The 21,771-nt window shown below is 46.9% G+C and overlaps 3 protein-coding genes across 4 annotated transcripts in view; all 3 read left to right on the top strand.

Annotated features, from left to right (window-relative positions):
* fn1a (fibronectin 1a) overlaps nt 1-9,629 on the top strand; it is a 20,115-nt gene extending 10,486 nt beyond the window's left edge. For both annotated transcript variants that reach the window (XM_085921167.1, XM_085921168.1), the window contains 31 exons: nt 263-541; nt 627-890; nt 973-1,067; nt 1,304-1,472; nt 1,547-1,633; nt 1,717-1,908; nt 2,348-2,620; nt 2,704-2,818; nt 2,955-3,031; nt 3,114-3,203; nt 3,293-3,559; nt 3,639-3,755; nt 3,837-4,001; nt 4,066-4,221; nt 4,290-4,403; nt 4,477-4,746; nt 4,870-5,081; nt 5,170-5,257; nt 5,389-5,571; nt 5,667-5,756; nt 5,839-6,030; nt 6,120-6,209; nt 6,470-6,578; nt 6,682-6,901; nt 6,972-7,142; nt 7,231-7,369; nt 7,455-7,622; nt 8,244-8,369; nt 8,449-8,555; nt 8,633-8,752; nt 8,831-9,629. In XM_085921167.1, the coding sequence (XP_085777293.1) occupies nt 263-541; nt 627-890; nt 973-1,067; nt 1,304-1,472; nt 1,547-1,633; nt 1,717-1,908; nt 2,348-2,620; nt 2,704-2,818; nt 2,955-3,031; nt 3,114-3,203; nt 3,293-3,559; nt 3,639-3,755; nt 3,837-4,001; nt 4,066-4,221; nt 4,290-4,403; nt 4,477-4,746; nt 4,870-5,081; nt 5,170-5,257; nt 5,389-5,571; nt 5,667-5,756; nt 5,839-6,030; nt 6,120-6,209; nt 6,470-6,578; nt 6,682-6,901; nt 6,972-7,142; nt 7,231-7,369; nt 7,455-7,622; nt 8,244-8,369; nt 8,449-8,555; nt 8,633-8,752; nt 8,831-8,899 (4,814 nt within the window). In that variant the 3' untranslated portion in view covers nt 8,900-9,629. The remainder of the gene's footprint in view (nt 1-262; nt 542-626; nt 891-972; nt 1,068-1,303; nt 1,473-1,546; nt 1,634-1,716; nt 1,909-2,347; nt 2,621-2,703; nt 2,819-2,954; nt 3,032-3,113; nt 3,204-3,292; nt 3,560-3,638; nt 3,756-3,836; nt 4,002-4,065; nt 4,222-4,289; nt 4,404-4,476; nt 4,747-4,869; nt 5,082-5,169; nt 5,258-5,388; nt 5,572-5,666; nt 5,757-5,838; nt 6,031-6,119; nt 6,210-6,469; nt 6,579-6,681; nt 6,902-6,971; nt 7,143-7,230; nt 7,370-7,454; nt 7,623-8,243; nt 8,370-8,448; nt 8,556-8,632; nt 8,753-8,830) is intronic.
* Nucleotides 9,630-9,837: 208 nt separating this feature from the next.
* umps (uridine monophosphate synthetase) lies at nt 9,838-12,635 on the top strand. Its single transcript, XM_085920558.1, has 10 exons — nt 9,838-10,054; nt 10,356-10,509; nt 10,574-10,698; nt 10,766-10,953; nt 11,026-11,123; nt 11,200-11,360; nt 11,433-11,550; nt 11,633-11,808; nt 11,913-12,027; nt 12,167-12,635. Exons 1-10 carry the CDS (start codon nt 9,905-9,907, stop codon nt 12,343-12,345), a joined length of 1,464 nt encoding a protein of 487 aa, XP_085776684.1. The 5' UTR covers nt 9,838-9,904; the 3' UTR covers nt 12,346-12,635.
* Nucleotides 12,636-18,495: 5,860 nt separating this feature from the next.
* Nucleotides 18,496-19,924, top strand: cryba2b (crystallin, beta A2b). Its single transcript, XM_085920277.1, has 4 exons — nt 18,496-18,653; nt 19,174-19,315; nt 19,402-19,544; nt 19,618-19,924. Exons 1-4 carry the CDS (start codon nt 18,496-18,498, stop codon nt 19,763-19,765), a joined length of 591 nt encoding a protein of 196 aa, XP_085776403.1. The 3' UTR covers nt 19,766-19,924.
* The last annotated feature ends 1,847 nt before the right edge of the window (nt 19,925-21,771 follow it).

The raw sequence follows: 21,771 nt of genomic DNA on the forward strand, positions 1-21,771 counted from the left end.
TGTTTGCATAACCTGTGTGATGGAATAAAGATGTGGGACCTGGTTGAGAGAGCACTGCTGTTTTTGGAATCCTAATCTGTTATCACAGATGCACAAATGGCAAGTGGACAAATTGTCGACTGTCAGAAACCATTACCTGATTTGATTTCAACATAGTTTTTGGATTGGAAGGCTATCTTGTTCATTTTACTTTTTTTTTTTTGAAATGTTTTTATTCTGTCTTGTTAAAGCCTAACACCGGGTGTCTTTCGTTTGTCCACAGAGGAAGTTGTCTCCCCGACAGACCTGCAGTTTTACGAGGTATCAGATAAGAAAATCGTTCTGACTTGGACCGGGCCAGCCGGCGACGTCTCGGGTTACCGGGTCACGGTGATCCCGGTGGACGCGTCTGGCTCTCCTCAGAGAGAGATGACGCTACCCGTCAGCCAAAACTCCTACATTGAGGTGACCCACCTCCAGCCTGGAACGCTTTACCGCTTCAACGTCTACACCATTCACAACGGAGAGGAGAGCATTCCGCTTATCGGGGAGCACACCACAAGTGAGGATGACACGTTTAGCAAAACGCACGTCTGTGTCATGAAAACAATTTACTAACAAATGCCCAAACAACTTTTACTCCGCAGAGCCCGACGCTCCAACAGATATCCACTTTTCCAACGTGACAGAGGACAGCGCGGTGGTTCATTGGTTCGCCCCACGAGCCCAAATTAGCGGATACCGTCTCTTCCTGATCGTCGAAGGCTCCAACCCGAAGCAGCTTCGCCTGCCGGCTCGGCTCACCCAGTACACCCTCCTCAACCTGAAGCCCGATACGATGTACACGGTGACGCTCCACTCGGAGCAAGACAACACGCTGAGTGAAGGGGAGACAGCCGTCTTCAACACTAGTGAGTTCCGAGATCGCTGTTGGCGACCAAATGTCCCCGTGACGCGATAAAAATGAGCCAAACTTGCTTTTTGTGCTTGTAGACCCACCGATGGGCAACGCTCCCCACTTCAGCACTGACGTTACCGACACGTCTATCATCATCTCTTGGACTCCCGTGCCGCACGTCAGCTACAAGGTTTGCTGGAACAAATTCAAATTGTCGATTCAAATATTTCCACGACAGAAGCTTAAAGAGAGCTGCCATCCCTTTCGAACTACAGACCTCTGGGAACGATCGGGTTGAGTCCAAATATGTCACACGAGCGATGAGAATGCGCAGCACTTGGGAAAACTTTAACCCCTGGCTGACCTTTGCCTCCTGCGTACTACCGCTTTTCCGCGCCGTGCTGACCACGCGTTCATTTATCTCAGTTGACAGTGCGTCCCAGTCAGGGCGGAGAAGCCCCTCGAGACGTGACCTCAGATTCAGGAAGCATTTACGTATCCGGTCTGACTCCCGGCGTGGAATATACCTACAGTGTGCAACCAGTCATCCACGGACAAGAACAAGGAACCCCCATCACGCGTCGTGTGGTCACACGTGAGTGGAAGCCACTAAATATGAGGTTCCCTCTTCCGTCTTGACTCCAAGGTTTATTTGACTTTTCTCTCCAGCTCTGTCACCTCCCACTGAGCTCCACCTGGACTCCAACTCGGGCAATGGCGATATTACAGTCCAGTGGAATGGAGCAAATACGCCAGGTACACACATGGGGGAAGAAAAAAAAAAAAAAAAAAAACGTGCATGGAAAAAAAAAATCATTGTTCATTCTTTTCTCCCCAAGACATCACCGGCTATAGAGTGACGTGCGCTCCCACCAATGGGCAGCAAGGAAACAGCGTGGAGGAGTTTGTGCAGGCCGGAGAGAACTCTTGCACCCTCGAGAACCTCCGTCCAGGGGTGGAGTACAACATCAGCGTTTTTACCGTCAAGGATGACATGGAGAGCGCTCCCATATCAACAACCATCACTCCAGGTGAGCTGGCGGGGAATAGAATTGAATGGGAACCACATTTGACACATTTGAGAGTCAGCATTGTGTTATCTTATAATCCCCTCCTGCTGAGCAAAGCTTTTTTTTTTTACTCTCAATTTGAAAGTGAATGTGTTTCGCATTTACCTTTCAACAAATAACACATGCTAGCTAGAATGCTATCGTTGTGCGGGTTATACAAAGAGCAATAACAAATATCTTCCATTAGTGTGATATGGGGGATTTACAGTATACCGTATCTCACTATACTGGAAGTTGACTCACCTTTGCCTCTTTTTTTTTTTTTTTCTCTCCGTCTTTTTACTCATCCACTTTTTGGCCAACTACTTCCCCTTTTTCTGCACTCTTTCTTCTGTTTGTCTGGTGTTGTTTTTGTGCTTTCTTGTTCTCTCCCGTGTTCGGCGGAACCGTCCTCTCACAGAGGTCCCGCAGTTAACCGACCTCAGCTTCGACGACGTTAGCGACACCACCATCAGCCTTCGCTGGTCTCCGCTCAACACCACAGCCGTCACTGGTTACAGAATCACGGTGATGGCGGCGGGCGAGAGCGTGCCCATCTTTCAAGATACGATTATGCCGACCACCGGGCATTATACGGTTTACGGCTTGGAACCCGGTATCGACTATGACATTAGCGTGATCACCGTGACGGAGGACGGCGAGAGTGAGCCCACCGTGTTCACGCAGCAGACTTGTAAGCAAAAGCATTCACAATACTTTTGATGGCTTGAACGTGATGTCAATTGAGGATCTGCGTTTGCTCTGTTTTTTTTATAGCTGTGCCGGCTCCTACTGATCTGGGCTTCGGCCAGGTTGGCCCAGACCTTCTGGAGGTCACATGGGTCGCGCCACGTGTCCCCAACAGGGCTGACATCAACAACTTCCTCATTAGGTTGGAACATTAAATGCTTGTAATGCATTGAGAGTTTTTTGGAAAGACTAAAAAGTTAATTCGGAGATTGCACGAATCAAAACATGGCTTATCTTTCACAGTTTAGGCCGAACTGCAAATTATGTTTTGTCTCCAGGTACCATCCCATCGACAACGACGACGACCTCACGGAAACCAGTGTCGATGGCACCATGAACAGTGTTGTGTTGAAAAGTGAGTTGGAACAAAAGCAAGAATTATACAACATGTTGGAAAGGTTTTTTATTTTCCAACATTGTTTTCCCCCCGTGAACAGATTTGCTGCCAAACACAGAGTATCTGGTGAGCGTGGTGTGCGTTTATGAGCAGAGAGAGAGCTCGCCCCTTGTCGGCACACATAAAACGAGTGAGTTGATGCGACGCGCATTTTCTTGTCGTCAAAGTCTCGATTGAATTTGAATTTGACTGTAGCGCGTCTCTCCCAACCTTCCTCAGCTCTGGATTCACCGGTCGCTCTCCGTTTCTCCGAGATCTTCACCACCTCCTTCACCATTCACTGGCTAGCTCCCCAGAGTAAAATCACAGGCTACCGCATTCGTTACCAGATGAGCAGCGGAGGAAGAACCAAAGACGAGAGACTCCCACCTTCCAGAAACCACTTTACCCTGACAGGATTGGCCCCGGATACCGATTACCTGGTGAACGTCTACGCGGTTAGCGGGACACAGGAGAGCCTGCCGCTGAGTGGCAATCAGAAGACGAGTAAGCAATCACGTCCTTCTCGTCATCATCTTGGAATCTCGTCCTTCTCAGCGTGCGCTTTTTTATGCTTTGCCTCCAGTATCTGACGCTCCTACAGACCTGGAAGTTCTCGACTCCACCCCCACCAGCATCACCATCCGATGGGATTCGCCTCCCGTCACCGTGCGCTACTACAGGATCACGCATGGCGAGTCAGGTGGAGCAATGTCCTCCTAAAGATGATCTTGGCGACACATTTAGTTCTTCTCCTCAGCGTTTTTGCGGCTCTTTTATTCAGGAGGCCACAGCAATCCCAAGGAGTTCACCGTGCCTGGCTCTCAGTCCACCACCACAATCTCCAACCTGCAGCCCGGTACCGACTACACCATCACCGTCTACGCCGTAACCGGCAGAGGAGACAGCCCGGCATCCAGCACTCCCATCTACGTCACGCACAGAACCGGTACGCCAGCACGCAAACACCATCGAAAACGCACACTTCTAACGTTCCTCATCTGTCATTTCAGGGGTGGACTCTCCTTCTGACATGGAGGTGATGGACGTCAACGACAACAGCGTCACGGTGAGGTGGAGCCCCGCTCAAGGTCCAATCAAGGGGTACCGGGTGACCGGGGTCCCCAGAAATGGACAGGGCTCGTCTTTCACTGAAGTGGTGGCACCAGGTAATGTCACATTTTTTCTTTTTGGGCGAACTTGGCCTCACTCTAAAGTCTTTTCTTTGCTCTTCCAGACCAGACAGAGATGACTTTCTCCGGCCTGATGCCAACGGCGGAGTACACTTTTAGCGTTTATGCTCTGGGACAAGATGGCGAGAGTTCTCCACTGGTGGTGAACGCGCTAACAAGTGAGTCTTCTGTTTGTCGCACCATTTTCCCAGTAATTTGCCACTCAATTTGAACACTTTCCCTCGTTTTTAGATGTAGATCGTCCCAAGGACCTGGCCTTCTCGGACATCGACTCCACTTCTTTGCGGATCAGCTGGGACAGTCCCGACGGAATCGTTACGGCTTACCGGGTCTTGTACTCTAGCTCTGAGGAGGGCGAACGAGAGCTGCGGCCTTCTCCGAGAGAAGACGCCGAGTCGGCCGTTATCTACGGCCTGCAGCCGGGCACCGAGTACACGGTGAAGGTCATCGCCCTGCACGACGACACGGCCAGCACAGCACTGGTTGGAACTCAAGCTACAGGTGGGACAATTTTCATTATTTGCCCTCGTTTTGGATGATTAATCTGCTGTTTCTTGTCGAGCCACATTCGAATGAAATTGAAAATGCCTTTGATGGCTCTCCCTGACACTGTTTTCCTCACAGGGATCTCCCCCCCCACCAACCTCCAGTTCTCGCAAGTCGGCCCCACGTCCTTCACCATGCACTGGGCCGTGCCGGGTCAAGAAAACAGAATAACTGGCCAAACTGGCCTCACGGGCTATCGTGTCGTTGTGAACCCTAAAAACAAGAGCGGACCCACCAAGGAGATGAATCTGGCCCCGGACACGACAACGGCCCACGTCACCGGACTCATGGTGAATGTCTCCAATATTCATCATTCTGTTGATAGATGTGAGTTCATTTGACCTCGCTGTAAATGACTACTTTTCTTTTTTCTTCTAGGTTGCAACTACTTATGATGTTCACGTGTACGCTTTGAAAAACTCCTTGACCAGTCGACCGGTCCAAGGAGAGGTTATCACACTGGAGAGTGAGTTTTCTTCAAACATTATTTCAACTACAAATACAAATCAAGGCTTTTTTTCCAATTGTTATGTCAAATCAAAGCATTCTCGTGTTTATCCAAAGCTCTCTGTGTTTCTCCCACCTTATTTTTCCAAGATATCAGTCCCCCTCGTCGCGTGCGCCTCACTGACGTCAACGACTCCTCCATTACGCTGACTTGGCGCTCCAAGACGGATGTAATCTCGGGCTTCCTGGTGGAGGCCACGCCCACTTCCTCTACGAGCTTCGTTCCCATTCAGAGAACCATCGGCGGTGACTCGCGCTCGTATACCATCACGGGTACGGCCGTTGTTACGCGCTAGATTTGTACACCAATCTTCATCTATGATTTGTTTTGACAAATTAACGTGACTTTGCCTTTCAATTCACGACAGGACTGGAACCCGGTACCACGTATAAGATCAACATCTATACACTGAAAGGAAACGGCCGCAGCGTACCTTTTACCCTCACTGCCTCCACAAGTAAGCTTCAGTCAAGTAGTAGCGTTCAACACCAACCAAAATAAGATCGGAGCAAGTTGAAAACTCTTTCTCTCGTCTTCAGCCAATCCGGTGGTCAGCCCTCCCACCAATATCCAGTTTACTTCGCTGACCCCCAGCAGCATTTCCTTCTCATGGGAGCGTTCTCGCAGCCCGGGCGTGACCGGCTATTACGTAACCTACGAGCAGCCCGGGGCTGTGCCTCAAGAAGTCATTCCCAGACCCCACTCCGGCCAGAACTACGCCATTATCACCGGTGAGCCACTCCATTTCAATCCACACCCACAAACAAATGGAAAGATCAGAAAATGGAAGAGACATTTTATGTGAAATATCTGCTCACAGGTCTGAAACCAGGAACAGAATATGTCATTAAGATTGTCGCCCTGCAAAATACTTTGAGAAGCAAACCGCTCATGGGCAAAGCCAGAACCCGTAAGTACACTCCGCTTACACAAATAATTCAGTCGAACGGCTGAAGCCCCGGTTCCAAATCACTTTGTTGCTTTTTATATCCATATTAAAACTATATGATGGTTAACTGCTTGTACGACGACAAAACACGTTGCTGCTCACTGGAGTTCACACAACTAGGAAGTGTTGGATTTCCCGTCGTTTGCCTCGCCTGCCATAAAACGAAGTTGGATGCAACATACTGCACATTTTTGACCGGACATTTTATTGTGCTCAAGCAGAGCCGGCTCCAAGTCATTCTTTACTGGTCCCCGAGCTGCCTCAACTTCCTGTTTCTCACCGACCCACCACTGACATCTTGGACGTTCCGGAGTCCTTCAATGACAAAATGTGAGCTTGTGTAGAAGCACATAAGAACATGATGACAAAAAGAAATGAAGTATTGTTGATTAACTTTCTCAAACCGATATTTTTTTTTTTTTAACGCGCTTAGCTTTAACTCCAACCATGTCCACTTGGCCGGTACGAGCGGCCAGAGCCGACCGGGTCAGCAGGGCCAGCACATCTACACCGAATATCAGAGCCTCGGTCCTAACAACGGACTTCACGTCCCCCACGGTGGACCCAAAGAAGGCCAGAGACCCATTCTCCGGGAACCTCTCGTCTACATTCCCGTGGCGGGCCCCGACGGGAACAGAGTGCCCCTGGTTAAGGTGTGTTACTTTCAACGCTTCCATCCGCGACCTGCGAACTCATTCGGTGTGTCGGATGCGTGGGGGGCAGGTGAGCGAAACGCCTCTGCCGGGCCTCGCCTTCGGTTTCCCCGACAACGAGACGGAGTTGCCCCAAGAAGCGCAGACCATCACGACCATCTCTTGGCAGCCCATCCCGCACACCTCCGAGTACGAGGTGTCATGTAACCCCATCACGCACATGGAGGAAAGAGGTTTTCAGGTAACAATACTTCCGGAAGGCAACATTTTGGATGAAAGCGGAGATGTCAATGGTGACCGATTGCATTTTTTTTTTTTCCCCCCTTCAGATGCGTCTTCCCGGCACTTCTAACAGCGCCACTCTGATTGGACTCACATCCGGAGCCTCTTACAATGTGGTTGTGGAAGCCATGAGGGGCGGGGCTAAGGAAAAAGTTCTGGAGGAAGTTGTAACCGTTGGCAATGCGGGTATGTCCCGAAATATGTTGCGATTGCGCAGAAGATCATGATGCTATCAGTGTAGGAATATCACATCTTGTGTTCTTCCTCTTAGTTCCAGGAGACGTCCCCATTTCCACCAACCGCGACGTGTGCTATGACACGTTCACGCACACGTACCACGAGGTGGGCTCAGAATGGGAGCGCATGTCCGAGACGGGCTTCAAGCTGTGGTGCCGCTGTTTGGGTCTGGGCAGCGGCCATTTTAGGTGTGATTCATCCAGTGAGTGGCTTATTAACCAACATCCTAGCGTGCTTTGCTAACAGGCAGCACTCCATGGAATGAAAAAAAAACCCCCAAAACATTCTATGTGATTTAACTGATGAGGAATTTATGAAAATGATGGAGCTCATTGAAAATATGATACAGAATCTTTTTTCTTACGGAAGCAACGTCACAAATTGTTCCTCCAACATAAATTCCTGAAAAGCTATGTTTAAATGAAGCCATAAAATTGTACAATTCTATGAGCTCTCAGCATGGGCAGTATGGACAAAATAATTCATAGATCAGATACCGTGATGAGCATTACGATAGATAATTCAAGCAGTGGTGAATTCTGAAAAAGGTCCTTTTGCACACTTCTGTTTGTCTGCCCATGTTGATGTGTCTGCTCTGCGTGTAAAAATAATTATTTTTATGAAACAGCGCAGAAAGAGAAGCTAGGCTAATCCAGCTACAAACAGCTCGCATAACAATATCACAAAACTTGAGCTCCTCATCACGAGCTGTAAACCAGGGAAACGTGTCACGGGGAAAATTCATACCCCCAATTTTTTAACACACCCCTTAAACTCGAAACCCTCTCGCTCCATCTTTCCCCGTAACCTCGCTCTCCTTCAGAGTGGTGCCACGACGGCGGCAACAACTACCGCATCGGCGAGAAGTGGGATCGCCACGCCGACAACGGTCACATGATGAGCTGCACCTGCCTGGGCAACGGCAAAGGAGAATTCAAATGTGAACCGCGTAAGTATGGTCACACGCAGACAGACCTCAAGTTGGAAGATTAGCTCAAACAATTTACAATCTGTACTTTCCCCACCAGACGACTCCACGTGTTACGATGACGGCAAAATGTACCATGTTGGAAACCAGTGGCAGAAAGAATACCTGGGAGCCATTTGCACCTGCACCTGCTACGGCGGACAACAGGTACGTTCAATGTAAAGCGTAGTCTTGTCTCCGTGTGGAAACTGAAGCTCCATCTTGTTTCGTGTTCACAATTTCAGGGCTGGCGTTGCGAAAACTGCCGAAGGCCAGGCGGGCAAACCCACGTGGAGGCTGACTTGTTCCAGCCCGTCCATCCCGATGTCTTTGACCGCTACAGAGAAAATGCTCAACGCAAACTGGTTCGTATTTCAACAAAACAGGCTCCCGCTAGCTAATGTCGAAAAGCCAACCCGTTTTTTTTTTTTCTCTCGTTCCAGAACATCCATTGTCCAATTGAATGTTTGAGTCCCGAACTGCTTGCTGATGCCCAAAGCCCCTCAAAGTAGAGAATCAGAAAATGTGAGGACATCTCCTCTTGTCACGAAAGCAAGACCTTTCTACCACACGTGTGCCTTCACCACATTAGTGCCTTAAGATGACTTCCCAGTAAACTGCATCTGTGCCTTCCAGACAACATTTTGCTGCTGGTTCTTCCGTCCAAGCAGACATTTTTGTATTGGAATCCTGTCAACACACAGACAAAGTTGAAATGCATTCAAACATGCTGTACATAGACACACAAACACACACACACACACACACACCACACAGTACTGTGGCACCAGGTCTTTTTCTCCTATATTTGCGTTCATGTGTTAATGTCACAATAATGTTCCAAAATGTCACAATATCATTATGTTCACTTGACTCTGAGTGTATTGCAAAACGTTAATTTTGCAATGAGGCTATCTTAACTGTGATAAATATAAAAGCAAAAGATGAGCACCGCTACTTGTGAGATGCTATTAAATGCAGCACACTTCATTTCCCGTAAAAAAAAGCCAAAGTTGGTAAATGTTTAACCGTTCCTTGGAAAATGTCACGCTTATTTGGAGGTGAGGTGGATTTTATTTTTCGGAATGGTTTGCTTTTCTTGTCTATTTTGTTTCTTTTATTTATCCCTTTTTTATTCAGGCATTTTGTTCAATGCTATTTCAGGGTTGTACACTTTTTTTTAAAAATGGTTGGTGCCGAACTGAACTACTGTGGACCTTTTTAATAAACTGACAAATACAATTTCTGTTGTTTTTTCTTGTCTTATGGGAGACAAATAGAGTTCAGTGCGACCAGGCTGCCTCTCACTGGTCAGTCTTGGTATCACGACTAAATAGTTGACTATAATTGACTAATACAGCACAAACTTTTAAAAATAAGTTACGTTTACCCGCGCTTACTACTCTTACGTTGAAAGGGCGAAATCGGAAGTAGTTGGCTTCCCAGCACTAACTTTGCGGAAGTTGTATTGTTGTCTGGAGTTAGCTGGAGCGTCTCAACTTCTCAAGCACGCACACATGGCCGATACTTGCATGGACGCGTTTATCCTGAAGCTGCAAGATGTGAACGCGGTCAAATTTGGCGAGTATAAACTCAAGAGTGGCTTGATGACGCCTATCTACATCGATCTGAGGGTGTTGGTATCCCACCCGGCTCTCTTAAACCAGGTAAACACGTGTGCTACTCCTCTCAATGCTCGTTTCTTGATCATATCTCGGATTATTCAGATGATCATAATAACAGCTTTCCAGTTATTTTGTCCACGTTGTCGTTTTTTTCCCCCTCTCTCACTTTAGTCACCATGTCCTTGTTTACTTTTGGCATGTGCTATTCAAAATCGGGCGGAAAATCGATCACTTTCAAAGTAAAACATTTTAGACAAGATCCTATGCAGTTTTGCTCACTTCCAACTTGTTCCAACTAGCTTTAATACAAAAAAAAAAGAAGATCTCCTGTTTGCATTTGCAGGTGTCAAAGGTCATGTACCAAAGAGCTCAAGATGAGAAACTCCAGTTCGATTCGATATGCGGGGTTCCCTACACGGCCTTGCCAATGGCGACCATTATCTGCTCCACGCATGAGCTACCCATGCTCATCAGGCGCAAGGAGGCCAAGGACTATGGTAGGGCGGCCCGATGTTCATACTCGCGGACGAAAATCAAATCCAAATGTTTCGTCCCCGTTAGGAACCAAGCGTATGGTGGAGGGCTCGTTTAAAGAGGGAGATACGTGCCTCATCATTGAAGACACGGTGACCAGTGGCAGTAGCATCTTGGAAACGGCTGAAGTGCTGCACAAAGAAGGGCTGAAGGTGCGGTAGGACAAAAACTGAAGGTGCGGTAGGGAAAAAAAAAACCGCAAGCCGAACCATGCTACAGGTGACAGATGCCATCGTGCTGATGGACCGCGAACAAGGCGCGGTGGACACGCTAGCGTCCAAGGGCATCCGGCTCCACCCCATCATCTCCATGTTCAAGCTGCTGGACGTGCTCAAAGCCGCCGAACGCATCGACGCGCGCACGGCCCAGAGCGTACGCAAGTTCATCTTGGACAATAACACCTTCAAGTACGACCAAATCAAAATGTCCGTCCATCTGGAAATTTCTCCCAATCCATCTCATTTTACTATGTTTGTCAGACGCAAGGAGGAGAATGGAAACGATGACCCGGCCGAAAAAAAGCAGCGTGTGGAGCACAACTTGGAGCTGAGCTATGAAGCCAGAGCCAAACTTCAAAGTAGGCCACCGGGGGCAGCGCATCCTGCCCAGATCCGGCACGAGCATTCAAAACATTGTTTTTGTGCCGGCCGCAGACGTTCACCCTCTGGCGTCAAAGCTTCTGACCATCATGGCGGAGAAGCGATCCAACCTTTGCGTGTCTGCGGATGTCACCAACGGTGAGGAGCTGCTCCAGATTGCGGAAACTCTGGGTCCCAAGATCTGCTTACTGAAGACCCACGTGGATATCTTGAAGGTGGTCATCAAAACTTCCAAGAAGAATTTGTACAGAGGTAGCTAACGAGACATTTGTGGTGTTTTGGAACAGGACTACACCGAGACTTTCACCCAGAAGCTCCAGGCCGTCGCCGACAAGCACAACTTCTTCATCTTCGAAGATCGCAAATTCGCCGATATCGGGAATACGGTCAAGCATCAATATGAAGGTGAGAAGGGGCAAAGCTGCTGAGATTTATTTTTCAAATCCCGAACAAGAAATCCTCTTTATAATCATTCTGGATTTGTCAGGTGGCTTGTATCGGATCTCGTCGTGGTCCCACATGGTGAACGCTCACGCGGTGCCCGGATCGGGCGTGGTGAGCGGCCTGGCCTCTGTGGGACGGCCTCTGGGCCGAGGATGTCTTCTCATCGCGCAGATGAGCTCGCGGGGTTCGCTGGCCACTGGCGACTACACCGAAGCCGCGGTAAATGCCCCAAAAAAAATGTCGACAACACTTGAAACTTGTTGTCTCGTTTTGGAGTGGCACACACGATTGTGCGAGTATCACTCCGATGTGCGTCTTGATAGGTGAAAATGGCCGAGGAGCATTCCGACTTTGTCATAGGCTTCATCTGCACTTCCAAGCTCACAAAGCGGCCCGAGTTCATCCACATGAGCCCTGGCGTGCGGATGCAGGCTGGAGGTGTGTAATTCCATGTATGCTTCACTGGAGCCCATGTAGTAATTACACGTCAACAGAAGGTGGCGCTGTGGTTCTAAAATGTTTCCATTTGACATCCGGTTGCCAGCTGACTTATCTTTCTTCTTCTTGCTGCACACAGGAGATGTCTTGGGCCAAGAGTACACCACGCCAGAGGAGGTGATATACAACAAGAGCTCTGATGTCATCATCGTTGGACGCGGAATCCTGGAGGCCCCCGATAGGCTGCACGCCGCCGAGGCTTACAGGAAGTCGGGCTGGGAGGCGTACACGCGCAGGATGGGGACCGCTCACCAATAGGAGCAAAAACGCAAAGAAGATATTTTTTTTTTTGCAGATCAAGCCAAAGCTTAAAATAGAGACACCCGTTCCTTACATGTCACATGATCTCTTTGTTTTGCGTGCTCTGACACTGCGGGAACTTTTTGGGACCATGCTGCACTTTTTTTCTTTTTTTTTTTTTTTATTCCTTTGCTTTATCAGTAGTTTCATCCATTCTGCTGGTCTTGCTTACTAAGACGTCTGGACTAGTTTACAGTCTTCAGAACAAACACTATCCATCTGCACGAATAATGTCTTTTTTTTTTTTTTTAATCATAACTCATGTGAGTTGTGTTTTTTTTTTTTTTTTATACCAGCTACATTCATTGACCAGTCCAAATATAAATTCAACTCATATAAACGTGAATGTTGTTTGTGTCTCGTTTGTCTTTCACAACCATGAATAAAAACAAAGTTGATTGGAATGTACCTCAATGAAAAGTTGACCTTCTGAATGAATCTTATTTGCCAGATCAAAAAGCGAGTCCGTTGAAAATGACCCAATGATGAATCGAAACCCAAACAAAGAGTGCAAAAGTTTCACGTCGTTACGCAGAAAACCAAATATCAATGGAAATACATTTCTCCATTAGTGCTGGTTGACCGTTTTGTTTCGATGCTCGGGTCGGCTCAAAGGTCACACACGTTGCCTGGCACAGAAGAGAGGGATGACTCTATTAGTGTGCGAGTGTGTGTGTGTGTGTGTGTGTGTGTGTGTGTGTGTGTGTGTGTGTTCACTCCACCCCTCCCCCTCCCTTTGTGTCAATATTGGATCAGAGCAACGCACCGTGCGACAGGTGTCTGCGCGCCCCGAGGAGCTTCTCTGCTTTTCATCCATCCATCCATCGTGAGGGGAGGAGAGAGAGAGAGAGAGAGAGAGAGAGAGAGAGAGAGAGAGAGAGAGAGAGAGAGAGAGAGAGAGTAGAAGTATAAAAGCTCATACCTGATCCTGATTCGAGTTCAGTGCGCACAAAAGGTGAATGAAGCCAAACGTTGGGCGCTCCATCCCGTTCTTCTTCCGCTTCTGCTTTTTTCAAGGTAAGTTCAACTCGTGACGCCCAATTCCTGACTTTTGTTTCTTCTGGTTCTAACTTGACTCAACGTGTCCTCCAAAAGGTCCGACGTGGCGCAAAAGAGTCACCAGCTGTTAGGAAACACCGTGCGCAATGAATGCGCAATTTGGAGGCCAAGCACATCTGCAGTCCCACTCGGGACTTTTCCACGCGCGTCCGTATTTGCTTCACGTTGAGCCCCACGTACAATACCTGAAGGTGACGTTTTGTTCGTTCGGCTCGCGTTACGCAGGTACGGGTCGGCTTCTGGAGAGAGACGCAAAGTTTGCTTGACGGTTGCTTAGCCCCCCCCTCCCCTCCATTAGAATAAACACTTTGAATCCACAAGCTGCCCAACAAGTTGCTACTGTAACCTCGGGGACAAGTTGATGGTAATTTTGAATGAAAGCTGTTTTCTTGAGTGTTCATGCCACCCAATTTGTACACAACCCAGTGTATACTTTGAAATAAACTAGAAATATGATTGATTTGACCAAAGGTGTCTGGTTCTTTATTTTTGTAGGGGTGACGCTCATAAAAGCAGCACGTTGGTGACCCTAGTGGTTGGCACGTCTGCCTCACTGGCGGGTTGTTAAGTTTGAATCTCATTTGGATGTTCTCCATGATGATTTTGCAAGCAGTCCAGGGTAGGGTGCACACCGCCACTCGCAAAAAACGGTAGCACACCTGAGACCCTCATGAGGATAAAGATAAAAAAAATAAAAAATAAAAATATTGCACCACAATTTAGATTCTTGTTGTGACAGTATCACTAAAAAGCCCCCCCCCGCCCCAATCTAGAAAATGTTAAAACATGAAAAATCTAATTGATGCTAAGTGAACATGACATGAATAGAAAACAATCTTGTATGTGGAAACCCAATCTGAAAAAGTTGACATTTCCAAAAGCATGGATGCTAATCTGTATAATCTCATCCACTCTTTATGCCTTTTGGATAATCATTTTCCAGGTGGTGCGTTCAGGGTGGCTGTTTTTTCCATCGTCGTCCACTTGGTACGTCATCACCCGAGGCTACAACTCGGGAGATGGACTTAATGCTTATGTCAATGGTTAACTAAACATTATGCACACGCACACATACACACACACACACACACACACACACACACACACCTGCCTAGGCCATCTGTCATTTGGACCGATGCAGAATGGAGCCATTGCTCTCAAAATGGAAGGAGGCCAGAGAAGAAGAAGAACCAAGTGGCAGCTTTTTCAACATTTACTGTCTGAATCTCATCCACAGTTCAGTAAATTACAAACAGCAGCAGCGACGACGGAGGGAGCCTTTCCTTGGACCTCCAACTCCCTCCCGAAAGATCATTTCTAACTGGCTTGTCATCAGGAAGCCCGTCTCGGTTCTTTGCCTGAGAGCTTATTTGCCTCTGCAAGTCAATATTTGTTTAAACAGAGAGTGACACTCATCAGCGTCCTGGTTACGTGGCGCGGTTGGTTACCTTGCCGACTCGCAACCCACAGTCCTAACTGGTCTGGTGCTGGTGCTGGTGCTGGTACTGGTGCATCTCTCCCAACAGCCAGAGTAGCTTGCAGCAATTTTGTCTCCATGTCCATGTCTGGCCACTCCCAGCAGCAAAGTCAAAAGAATGGTCATATTGGACAAGAGCGCGGCCTTATGATAAGAGCGCATCACCTTCCATGTCGGCACGTGCGCACAAGTGTCCATTTTTCAACCTGCCATTTGTACAGGGAGGGGTGTGTAGACTTTTAGCGCCACTATACTAGCTTCCCATCACCCACTTGACACTTTTATTAACTGTTGAATGAAGAAATTCTTTTTTTTTTTTTTTTATTAAAAAATATATTATTTAAAAGTATATGTTTTTTTTTTAATTAAAAAAAGATATTATTTAAAAGTATATGTTAAACATTTTAAAATGTCACATTATTTAGATGTTTTTATTTGTTTTTATTTTTTATAAAAAAAATGTTATTTCAAAGTATATATTAAACGTTTTAAAAGTGCATATTATTTTGATATTTTTATTTATTTTTGTGTATTTTTTATAGTAGGCCTTTTTTTTTTTAACAAGGCCATTTTGCTGATCTTTGTTTTTGTTGTTTAGTTTCCATTTGGTTTGGTTTCACGTGTTCTTGTGTTCCGTGTTCACGTCTCGTTTTGCTCGTCAGCCATGTCGCCCGCGTCGACCAATCAGGTCGTACCTGCTCGGCGTCCTGTCCGGGTGAGTCTCATTCGTCTCGTCGGTGCGCTCGTATTTAGTTCCTGTTCCTTCGTCCAGTCCACCTGTTAAAGTTCTTCTTTGTTGTCATCGTGTGTTTTGAGAGGCTTATTTTCCCGAACCTTCTCCCTTCATTTTCGGGACATTCACGCAGTTCAATCATTCACATCATAAAGAGAGTGAATTAAGAAACACATGTCTCGTGGATGGACAAGTCACCTCGTGAACTCTGCTCCACATTGAGTGGGCCTTTTGTCTCAGCGCCATTAAGACTCCACTGTCTGTTTCTGGACACCGTCGACATGATTACATTTGCGGAGCCTGCCTAACTGCCGCCGCTGCGCTCCACTATCTCCAAATGGTTGGTTTGAGTCGCTCCCAGAGGCTATGTGTGCGTGCGTGCTTGTTGTTTCCTCTGACAGTTACTGATAATCAAGAGTCATGCAAATGCCCCAGGCTTGTTCCCTCTCTGATGTGGCCAACTAGTAGTTTTTTTTCTTGTTGTCGGCAGCAGCTGCTAAATTTCAACCTATGAGGTTTTTGTATCTTTCTGTCATTGCCTATGAAAATCACCCATTTCTACTCATCCATGTGACTTAAATGATCAATTCCTAACTTGATAACCTTCCAAAAGATTGTTTGTTCCAGCGGCAAAGAGACGATGAATAACGCCACCGGGTGGCTCATTGAGTATGTCTGGGTTTGCACACTGCCCTGACATTTACATCTTGTGTGTGTACTGTATGTGCCTGTCAACGCAATTCAATAATACGCATCCCATAATAATCCATATCGCGTTGGACGTCAACTCGGGAATAATGGAGGCACAGAAAAGGTGACAAATTGTCCTCCGGCCGTTTTGCAGGGACGTCCACGCTCGGATGTCATAGGGGCAGATGTCCTTCTTGCATCATCTTGACCTGGATTAGTTGCCGTGGTAACCTTCCCCACCTGAAGAAGGGCATTCGGTGCGGCGACACAATGTCACGTGTGTATGCAAACACTACCGGAGTGTGTGTGTGTGTGTGTGTGTGCAGGTGCATTCACTGACTATTCAAATAGTTGCGTTCATAGTGATTGGGGAAACAAGAGCTCGCTCGCTGAGTGAACACACAAACATTTTGGAATCATAACATTCGATGTGAGAGGAATTTTTTTTTCCATGTCAAGATAGAAGAGCAATATTGCAAAAGTCTTCATTTGTGGTCCAGGCTAAAATTGTGAAAATGTTGACTATTTTTCAATGATGATGGATTAGCGGCGCAAATCGGTAGCCATTGTGTGCACGTTGTGTTTGTAATCTACGGAGAGGCGAGCGAGCGAGCACAAAGGCTTTCCCAGCTTTATTGGTGTGACATCTGCGTCCACGTAAGCTTCACCTGCCTCACCTTCACCTGCTCCACACGCACAAACACGTCCGACAACAATGGACGGCTTACAAAGCTGCTCCGCTCAATCGTGAACACACTTTGCCTTGCAAGGCCTTGTGTCGACCATGACTGCAATATACAGCTGACCACTAGATGTCACGCTCAGCCTAGGCTAGTTGCATTTCTTTCTCTTTGGAGTTTTTAATGATGCGATCTCCGTTATTTTGTGGGAAGTCTCTGATGAACTTTTTTTTTTTTTCAATACCTATAATCTGAACAACGTCAGTTTTTTCTTTGTAGTGGTCTCCAACGGTCAAAAAAAAAAACTTTTGGTGATTTGTGTTGAATAGTTTGCCTTGAAAAAGAAAATAATGCTGACCTGATTGACCCTGTCTGGTTCTAATGTCACAAAATATGTTTTCTTACGGCATCACGGACAACGTTACATTATCTTTGTTTATTTACCTATGCCAGCGACGAAAAATGTGACGAAGAACAATTGCTGAATTTTTCCCCTCGACTGTGTGTGTGTGTGTGTGTTCCCAGAGGCCACGCCCCCCCCATTTGTGCACTACTGTGCAATTTTAGTTGATTCATCACTTAAATTCCCCAATATCAAGAGCAGTGTCATTTTTAGGTGGTACTTAAAAAGTCCAAGAAGCATTGCTTGAAAATTTTGGTTCAACTCTGCATGCCAGAACAATGAAATACTCTTCCACTAGATGGCAGAAGGTGCAGAATCAACTTGTGCATCCTCTGTTTGTGACTTGGTGACGCACCCTTCAATTCCCCCCTCAAAAAAGCTCCTCTTCTCATCTATCTCCGGCATCCCGCCTCTCTTTGTGTGTGTGTGTGTGTGAGCGAGAGAGCGAAAACCCCAGAATGGATCAGCTCCCAGAATGCGTCTATTATCCCTTTGGCATAGTGATGACTAAGTGGCTGGTGGGCTCTGAGGACAATGGCGCCGCGAAGCCTCCACAAAGCAGGCGGCTAATGCCGCCCTTTCAGCCAGGCCGGCCGGGCTGCTGAGTGTGCAAGGCCGCCGGGTCGGCGGGCCAGGGGGGCCCGGCTCTATAAAAGCGCAAGCGAGGGTCTCTACCCCGTCATTGATTTTGCAGGATCTGCCCCACTTCATTACCGTCTGTAAGTATGTCAGTATATTCGACTAACAATCCAGGCCAAAATGCTAATCGTGTGTTTAGCCAATGGCAAGAAAAATAAGCTTTCTGATCATTCCAAAATAAAAGTGGGTGCATTCGTGTGCTATATGATGCACTGGAATTTTCTATGACTTGTTCACTTTAGTATTTGCATATCATAGAGCAGGCGCTACAATTATCTGTGACAAAAATTTGGGTTGGATTTGTTAGATTTTTTAAAAATGTTTTAATAATTAAACCTACAGTTGGTCATATCCATTTGGAATGCATCCAATTGTTAATCATTGAATTCTTGGTTCAGAGAGTAAAGCAGCAGCAACAGGAGCCGCCATGAATACTCAGCAGTTGGAGCAGATGGGTCAGTTCAAGATCACCGTCTGGGAGGAGGAGAACTTCCAGGGCAAGCGCTGCGAGTTCATGCTGGAGTGCCAGAACATCATGGAGCGAGGCTTCAATAAGATTCGCTCCATCAAGGTCGAGAACGGACCGTAAGTACAACGCCGCCTTCCGAGGCTGCCATACTTGCGATACAAAAGTCTACACACCCCTGGAGTTCAACATTACTTTCGTTTTTTTAGCGGAAATATTCAGGATTGTCCTAGAAAGCAAAAGGACAAAGTAAAAAGCCTAAAAAAAATAACATTGGTTGGAGAAAATCATTTGACCATTTCAACAGGGGTGTGTAGACTTTTGATCCACTGTGACTAATGTCCAATTCAAAAGGGGAAACTCCAAAATAGCCTAAAAATATCATTTGCATGATTAAGGCTGGATGCCGTTATTGCATTTCTGCTTAGCATGCATCTAGTGCGATCTGGCCGGCCGGCAATAGCTGACTGACTTGCCCATCAGATAAGAAGAGCGCCTTCAGCTGCAGCAGAATGAAATGTTTGCTTTGCGACGCCTTTCAGCAAAAAAAAAAAAAAAAAAAGAAAAGCAGCTGCGTGCCGCGTTCATTAGCGCCGTTGTCCGAGCCTAACGCCCCGCCTCGTCCCTCATCTCTCGTAGCTGGGTGGGCTTCGAGTACCCCGAGTTCCAGGGGCAGCAGTTCATCCTGGAGAAGGGCGACTACCCCCGCTACGAGGCCTGGAGCGGAAACAGCGGCTACAGGACCGAGCACATCCTTTCCTTCAGGCCCATCAAGTGTGCCGTGAGTGCTGGTGTTTTTTTTTTTTTTTTTCCACGTTGGACTTTTCAAACAGGCGCCGCGGTGTCTTACTGTGAGTTCTCCCGCAGAACCACAGCGACAGCAAGGTGACGCTGTACGAGTGCGAGGACTTCCAAGGCCGCAAGTTTGAGATGTGCGACGACTACCCCTCCCTTCAGGCCATGGGCTGGTGCACCAAAGAGGTGCCTTCTCTCAAAGTCAACTCCGGAGCGTAAGTTGTCGAGCAGCCATCCCGACGAGACGTCTCTGTCGTACTTACCCAACGCTTGTGTCGGCTGTGACAGCTGGGTGGCCTACCAGTTCCCCGGTTACCGCGGTTACCAGTACATCCTGGAGAGAGACAGACACCAAGGCGAGTACAGAAACTACAACGAGTACAGCACCCAGGCTCACACCAACCAGGTGCAGTCCATCCGCAGGATCCAGCACTAGGCTCCACCTAATGCCCAAAAACTGATTGATCTCCTCGCCCGCCCGCGACCCGGACCGAGCGCAACGGTCGATGGACTCGGTCTTTGTGTCTCAGCGTGGCTTCCCGCGTGCGGGAATCGGAGCGTTCACCGTGCTCGAGCGTGTTTATGGAAATGGAAAATAAAGGAAATAAAGACTTTTCTTTAAAATGGGGCTGCATGTTTTCTTTTGCTTTGAAAAACATTTGATCAATTTGTAGACTCTTCATACAGTTGAAAAATGAATAAACACATTCAATCAAAAACACCTTAGATGTGATTCTTACTGATGACCAAAAAGCTAAATACAACTAAACTGTGCTCAAGTGGTGATTCTTTCATGTGCCACTAGGGGGAGCTCACGTACCAATAAGGGAAATTGAAGTTTTTTGACTTCTTGAGTCACTTTGCGTCAATGCAGTGTGTGTTCACGATTTGTATTTAACTCGCTAGCATAGTTTAGTGGCGCTATGGCAACATTTCGACTTACTGTGAACTCCAAAGGAAATTATATTTCACGAATGAATTCTATTTTTTTGGTTTGTGTTCCAACTCTTTTAATTGACATGCTAATGCCACAGCTATATGAGTTTTGGCTATCCGGTTTCATTTTTCATGACATCGACTTATGGTTTTAATTCTTCAAGTTTAAAACCGAACTGGAATGATTAACCTTTGTTTGTCTATTCTAATGTGACAGAATATATTTATTTTACAGTCACACACTTGGATCCTGGAGTGTGTTTGCCTCCACGCGCACGCGCACGCACCGGTCCAGGACGTGCGCGTCCGCGTTCCACACCCACAAGCCTGCATCAACTCCCAGCCCCACACCCAAAAAAACCCACAAAAAAAAACACCAGGATATTTGAATAAACGTGTAACTGTGTGCATAGCGCACACCTTTGTCAAATAGGCATTCCTCCGCATGCAATGGGATTAAAGCCGCTGTGCTGTCACTCGACGAGGATTGACGCTGCTTGCAGGTGCGCGCGGTGGTACCGCAAAGGTAAGTTCGGCAGGAAGGCTCGCTTCCAAAAGTCAACGGAAGGAACTGCAGCCTTAAGGCCGAGGGACGGGACAAGGCGCTCTCATGCTCAACAGTTGCTTCTCTGCAGTGGAGCACAATGGTCCAGCCTTCGAGGCTTGTTTTAAGTTGCCTGCGACGTGTATTTGGGCGCAGGCAGCTAAAGCAAGTCTGGGATGCGCGAGACACCCGTCAGCCCAAGAGAGAGAAGGTCCGAACTGGGGGAGGAGGGCGACTCACCCCCACCCCCCCGCCCCCACTCGTGAGGGGCCTTCAGCGCATGTGTGAGCGGGTTTGAAGAAGAAGGAAAAAAATAATACATAAGAGATGTTTGGACGATGTTGATGTAGAATAAATGTGTTTGCTCACTATTTATTACTGGATGAATGATTTGCAGAACACACCGATTGATTACGGAGAAATGGACGATGAGACTTTTGCTTATGTGCGTGTTTTGCTTCCACAGTAGGAAAAAAAAAGCCCAATTGAAATATCAGGTTGTTTTCAATTTTAATGTGATGTCATCTCATAACGATTTTAGTTTCAGGTCGAGTTAAAGCCCCTAAAGTTTTGCGATTTTTGAAAATGATTCTCAAACGTTTTGACTCCAGTTCGTGGTAAATTATTGAATCAAAACGTTATCATTTTTTAATTTAATCCGTGATATAATTCCGGCTAAAAATCGTGATCACGTGAACAGTTAATTTCGTGAACTTTCAAAAAGCAATTACTTGAGTGTACGAGTTTTGTGGCGGATAAGTTGCATTTGTATTTTTGGAAAAGGAAGTCTCATTTTGTGTTTTGAACGCTACTACATGTAATACAGTGACATTTTAGTAAACTGTTCTTAAAATGTATAAAAGGTAAATACAACTGAACTGAACCACTAGTGATGTATGGGCTCCCTCTAGCGACAGACAAAAGAATCACTCATACATGTCGAATGATATTTAAGTTGTATT

The sequence above is a fragment of the Syngnathus leptorhynchus genome, chromosome 9 (genome assembly GCF_054491065.1).
Source record: "Syngnathus leptorhynchus isolate UIUO chromosome 9, UIUO_Slep, whole genome shotgun sequence".
In the NCBI taxonomy this organism is placed as follows: domain Eukaryota; kingdom Metazoa; phylum Chordata; class Actinopteri; order Syngnathiformes; family Syngnathidae; genus Syngnathus; species Syngnathus leptorhynchus.